We start from the raw sequence: 6,568 nt of genomic DNA, 5'->3' as shown, positions 1-6,568 counted from the left end.
AACAAGAATTTTCTTCTTGAAATTTGTAATATTTTAAAACAATCACAATTCTTAATAGTGATATAAATAGTTTAATTATTGTTTAACATAAGGTAAGTGAATGAATGAGTGAATGAATAAATGTGAATAAATTTGAATGAATGAATGTGAATGAATATATAAAGGTGAATTTATTAGCTGTGAAAATAAATAAATAATTAGATGAATGTGTGATCGACTGAATGTGTGAATTAATAAAATAACAATACGAAAAATAGTTCAACTAAAATCCAACAACACTCATTAACTATAAATAAATGAATGTTTGATTGATCGAATGAATGAACGAACGAACGAACGAATGAATGAAAGAATGAATGAATGATAGAGTGAAGGAATGAGTGAATTATACACACACGTACGTTGGTATCATTCAGCAATCCAACAAAATTGCTTGAAGTAGTCAGTGTTGATGTTGCAAAACATTTCTAAAGGGGAGTTTTGAAACATTTTTAACATTTAAACAACATTTTTAATATTAAAAATTCGATTTATCGTTTTGTATAAACTTGAAATCATCGACAGATAATAACTATTATTTATTATTTAGTGAATAATAAAAACAAAAAAATACCCGTCTTGGGCTGGCAGTTGGAGAGCATGTTCTCCCTCATGGCCAGCACGTTGGCGTAGAAGATGTAGAAGGTAGGGAAGGACATGCAGTGGTGATTCTCCATGTGCCAGGCTCTCGCATAACACCTTTGCTTTATGTACTCGTACCTATGGGTGAAACATTTGACTTGTTCTTTCGGGGACTCTCTCTTTCTCATTCTCTCTCTCTCTCTCTCTCTCTCTCTTTCTCTCTCTCTCTTTCTAAATATTTTCTTTCTAATATATTATTCTCTCTTTCCATTTTTCTTTACACACCTCCTTTCTCTTTCTGTCTATCTCTATACTTTCATTTTTCCTCTTTCTCTGATTCTTCCATTTTTTCAAAAATACACGAGAATTCATCCAAATAATTTATAATTAAATTAATTAATTAATTAACTAATTAAATTAATCTATCCAAATAATAGAGATAAGTAGTGACGCTGACTTGCAGTGGTATCCAGGTGTGGTGGCGTTGGTGTCCTCAGACCGATCGCGCACGTACCTACTCGCGTTCAGTGACTTCAGGCAGGCCCCATACTCCTCTTCAGCAATCAAGTTCCTGGTAGGGCACAGCATATAACTTACGTAACCTTGGGGCGAAAAAGTTTAAAGGTTAAAAAGTCATAGAGGTTGAAAGGTCGCAAAGGTTAAGAGGTCAAAAATTGGAAGATTGAAAAACCAAATATTGAACGTTTGAGGTCAATGGTTGGGTAGTTTAAAACATTAAAACATCAAATTGTTCAAAATTAAATGTTAAACAACCAGCCAGAATAAAACGAATTATTATGACGATAATTAACTATTTAGTATAATATAATTAATAAATAAACTACAACTTGTTCTATACTGGCAGACGTAATCTAAGAAATGAATCGGAGAATCTGTCGGCTCGTTGTAAAGGCAACTGGCGGGTTTGCGTTGGTTGATGCATAGGTCGTATCTAGGTTTCAACCTGGACAGAAAGTATCACTTATTCAAATTACCACTGCTGCTGTTATTACTGTCGCTATTGCAAATACTATTGCTGCTACTGCTGCTGCTGCTGCTGCTACTGCCAATACTTCTACGACTACTGCAGTTGATAGGCATAATACTTTACGCACATGTCAAATCGAAGAGGGCATTTTATTATTCGAATTATTACTACTACTGCTGTTGACTATTACTTCAACTACCACTACTACTACTACTACCACTAAAACTATTAGTTGTAGTAGTAGTAGATGTTGTTGTGGTTGTAGTAGTACAGCAACTAATGTCGGTTCGTTGTAAATGCTGCTGTTACTACTACTACCACTAAAACTATTAGTTGTAGTTGTAGTAGTAGTAGTAGTAGTAGTAGTTGTTGTTGTTGTTGTTGTTATGGTTGTAGTAGTAGTACAGCAACTAATGTCGGTTCGTTGTAAATGCTGCTGTCACTACTACTACTACTACTGCTACTGCTGCTACTACAACTACCATTACTGCTGCTGTCGTTACTACAACTACCGTAAAAAAGTAATACTAAAATAAAAGCCACAAAATAAACTTACACGCAGTAATAGTTTAATTTGGAGAGTTCAAATTTTCCAAATTCAAGAAAATAGCCGCCAAAGTATTCGTTCAAACAGATGCGAGCCAGCTGATTCAAACATGAAGGTACTGGCAGACTTATTTGTGTAGTTGACGGCACGGTTTGATAAGTTGTTGTGATTGTTGTCTTCGTTGTTGTTGTTGTGGATGTTGTTGTTGTTACTGTAGTTGTAAAATTTGTTGTTGTTAGTGCTGTAAAGTTTGACGTCGCTAATGTCGTGAAATTTGATGTAACTGCCGTGAAATTTGATTCTGTAAGGTTTGCTGGCCTAACGAGGGTAAGGGTAAAGTTTGCTGAAGAAGATTCGTTAGTGGTCGTTGTTGATGACGTCAAATTTGTTGTTGTCGTTGAGTTTGTTGTTGATGCAATTGTTGAGTTTGTTGCTGATGTTGAAGTGGAATTTGACGTTGTTGATGTTTGCATGGATTTATCAGGCTGTAGTCCTGCTGGGTTTGTCACGTTTGTTCTTAACCGAGTCAGATTTGATTCTGGTGATGTGGCTGTTGTCGCTACTACAGTTGCCGCCGCTGCAAACGCCATTGTCGTTGTTATTGCTGATCCACCGGCTTGGGGTTTAATTGTTGTTGTCAGGAATGCTACAGTTATTGATGTCATTAAAAGATCAGCTGGTGTTGTTGTTGACATCATTGCTGTTTTTGTTGTTGTTGTCAAATTCGTTAATGACAAATTAGCTGATGTTGTTGTTGTTGCTGTTGTTGTTGTTGTTGAAGCAGTAGCTGTCGATGATGATGACGTGTTGAGGTTACTGGATAATAGTGTTGCATTGGTCTCCGGAAGTATTTTTACGATGACGTCAGACGTTTTGTTTCCGGCAAATGATGCAGTACCAAGTAGCTCAGCTGTGATATTTCTAACATTAATACGGGCATCAGCAGCAATAGCTGATGCAGTTGTACGATTCGTTATAATATTATTCAAATTTGCAGAATCGGCACTGTTAATACCAGCCAAAACATTTCCACTACCAGAATTACCTCTTGTATCATTAAGGTTGATAGTATCTCTAGCAATAGTATCATTAATAGTATCACTAAAAGTATCCTTAAAAGTGGTATTGGTGTTTAAAGTTAAAGTAGTACTGATAATATTGTCAACAGCCCAACGGGTATTTTTCTCACCCGAGTCTGGGCTAGTAATGTCAGCTACGACAATACCATTAACTGCATTAAAAGCAGTATTATTATTATTATTATTATTATTACTATTATAATAATAATAATTATTATTATTGTTATTATTATTATTGTTGTTGTTGTTATTATTATTATTACTACTACTACTATTACTAGTACTACTAGTATTATTATAATAATTATTATTACTAATATTACTATTAGATACGGTATCGTTAGTAACTGACGGGTTAGGTCTGTGGTCGGTGCCACTGGCTTCATTAATGTTGTTTGAATTTGGAGTTTGTGTTTTGTTGTCGTTGCTGTCGTTGTTGCTGTCATTGTTGCTGTTGTTGTCGTTGAAGTTGTTGTTGATAATGATGTTGTTATTGTTGTTGATGATGTTGTTATTGTTGTTGTTGGAGGCAATTGGTGGTGAGTCTGAAATTGCTTTCTTCACGTTCGTTGTTGTTGTACGGATGGTGTCGTTGGTGATGATGGTGATTGTGAGGTTGTTGTTATTGTTGTTGTTGTTGGAGGCGATTGGTGGTGAGTCTGAAATTGCTTTCTTCACGTTCGTTGTTGTTGTTGTATGAATGTTGTCGTTGGAGATGATGGTGATTGTGAGATTGTTGTTATTGTTGTTGTTGTTGTTGTTGTTGGAGGCGATTGGTGGTGAGTCTGAAGTTGCATTTTTCACATTTGTTGTTGTTGTTGTACGAATAATGTCGTTGGTGATGATGGTGATTGTGAGATTGTTGTTATTGTTGTTGTTGTTTGAAGTTGCGTTATTCATGTTCGTTGTTGTTGCACGAACGGTGTGGTTGGTGATGATGATGACTGTGGGATTGTTGTTGTTATTATTGTTGTTTATTGTATTGTTATTATTATTATTATTGATGTTGTTGTTGTTGTTATTATAATAGTTATTGCTGCTGTTGTTGTTGTCATTAGTATTGTTATTATTGTTACTGTTATTGTTGTTAGAGACGATTGGTGCTTCTGAAATAGCTTTCTTCACGTTTTTAGTTGTTTGAATGGTGTCATTGGTGATGATGGTGGGGTTGTTGTTATTATTGATGTTGTTGCTATTGTTGTTGTTAGTATTGTTGTTATTATTGTTACTGTTATTGTTGTTAGAGGTGATTGGTGCTTCTGAAATAGCTTTCTTTACGTGTGTAGTTGTTTGAATGGTGTCGTTGGTGATGATGGTGATTGTGGGATTGTTGTTATTATTGCTATTGTTGTTGTCATTACTATTACTGTTGTTATTATTGTTGTTATTGTTGTTGATGTAATTGGTATTGTTGTTGTTTTTATTATTGTCGTTGTTGTTGTTGTTGTTAAACGTAGAAACAGGTTTTTCTGATGTTTTTTTTGTTGATGTTGTTGCCCTCTCATCTGATGTTGATGTTGTTGTTGTTGAAGCCGTCTGGTTCGTTGTTGACGACTTTGAAGATATTCTTGCTGTTGTTGTGTTTTCCGCCGACAAATTTGAAACAACTTTTACAGGCTGAGAGGAAGTTCTATTGTCAGAACTCGTTAAAACCGCGTCTGAAATTGTTTCGCTAGCAATCGCGAAATTTGTCCCAGATGACGAATTTGGATTCGCCATCAACACATCAATAGAAGCAACAGCACTATAAGCGTCATTTAATGTACTAGTGATGTTATTTAATGTCATATTCTCCCCTGCTGTGGTTAAAATTTGTTGACCTTTATTCAGAATTATCTCATTTGCATTTGAAGATACGTTTTTATTTGGATTTGTTATTGAAATCGCAGTTCGGTACTCTGGATTCACATCTGAAATGTTGTTTAAACTCTCAAAACCCTTTACCAAAGTGATCTGGCTATGTTCACGTCTCCTTAATTTAGTTGAACTACCATTTGCTTCTTGCGACTGTTGCGATGAAAATGTAGTAGAAGTGGTAGTTGTTGTTAAATCTGAAGCTATATATGGTATGTTGTTTAGTGTTTTGTTATCACTTGATGACATTATCTGGTTATGTTTATTTTTAAGGGGTTCATTTTTGTTGTTGTTGTCGTCGTAATTGTTGTTGGAAACAGTTTTTCCGTTTGATGCTGTTTCGGTTGGCGGTGAAGAGTTTGGTGGTAATGGAGAAATAGTTGCTACAGTTACTGTTGTTTGCAATTTTGTTGTTGTTCCATTTGTTGATGTTGTTGTTGTTGATGACGACGTTGTTGTTGTTGATGACGACATTGTTGTTGATGATGATGATGATGACGACGTTGTTGTTGTTATTGTTGTTGTTGTTGATAACGACATTGTTGTTGTTGTTGTTGTTGTTGGTGGTGTTGTTAAGTTTAAGGAGGCCAAATTAGAAATGATTTTTGTCGTGATTTTTTCATTGCTCAATTTTACTGCTACAGTTTGTACTCGTTTTTTTATCGCTAATTCACTTCCACCACCTGGGCTATTATTATTATTATCATTATTATTATCATTATCATTATTATTATCATTATCATTATTATCAACAACAGATTGGTTCAGAGTATAAACAACATTTTTGTCGTTATTTGTGTTATTATTATTATTATTTTTATTATTATTATTATTTAGCGATTTAATGGTGATGCTAGTAATAGTGAGCTGCTTAGCATCCTTGCTCGTGACGGTGTTGATTGCAATGAGAACTGTATTATTATTATTATTATTATTGTTGTTATTGTTATTATTATTATTATTATTACTATTATTATCATCAGTACTATTATTAATATCATCATTATTAATATTATTATTATTAGTAGTAGTAGAAGTATTATTATTATTATTAATATTAGTAGTAGCAGTAGTAGTATTGTTATTGTTATTATTATTATTATTATTTTTATTATTATTATCATTAGTAATATTATTAATATCATCATTATTAACATTATTATTATTAGTAGTAGTAGTAGAAGTATTATTATTATTATTAGTAGTAGTAGTAGTATTATTGTTATTGTTATTATTATTATTATTATTATTATCATTAGTATTATTATTAATATCATCATTATTAACATTATTATTATTAGTAGTAGTAGTAGAAGTATTATTATTATTATTAGTAGTAGTAGTAGTATTATTGTTATTGTTATTATTATTATTATTATTATTATTATTATCATTAGTATTATTATTAATATCATCATTATTAACATTATTATTAGTAGTAGTAGTAGTAGAAGTATTATTATTATTATTAGTAGTAGT

General features: G+C 33.0%; 1 protein-coding gene across 1 annotated transcript in view; it reads right to left on the bottom strand.

Moving 5' to 3' along the window:
- The window catches only part of HELRODRAFT_192517 (hypothetical protein), a gene marked incomplete at its 5' end in the record, with an annotated part of 7,979 nt that continues 1,411 nt past the window's right edge, over positions 1-6,568 (bottom strand). Inside the window, 8 exons of the mRNA XM_009022928.1 lie at positions 1-467; positions 614-759; positions 1,079-1,223; positions 1,470-1,585; positions 2,266-2,474; positions 2,679-2,772; positions 2,961-5,424; positions 5,773-6,000. Of these exons, the coding sequence (XP_009021176.1) occupies positions 409-467; positions 614-759; positions 1,079-1,223; positions 1,470-1,585; positions 2,266-2,474; positions 2,679-2,772; positions 2,961-5,424; positions 5,773-6,000 (3,461 nt within the window). The 3' untranslated portion in view covers positions 1-408. The remainder of the gene's footprint in view (positions 468-613; positions 760-1,078; positions 1,224-1,469; positions 1,586-2,265; positions 2,475-2,678; positions 2,773-2,960; positions 5,425-5,772; positions 6,001-6,568) is intronic.

The sequence above is a fragment of the Helobdella robusta genome (genome assembly GCF_000326865.2).
Source record: "Helobdella robusta unplaced genomic scaffold HELROscaffold_34, whole genome shotgun sequence".
In the NCBI taxonomy this organism is placed as follows: Eukaryota; Metazoa; Annelida; class Clitellata; order Rhynchobdellida; family Glossiphoniidae; genus Helobdella; species Helobdella robusta.
This window is presented reverse-complemented; position numbering and strand designations above follow the sequence as displayed.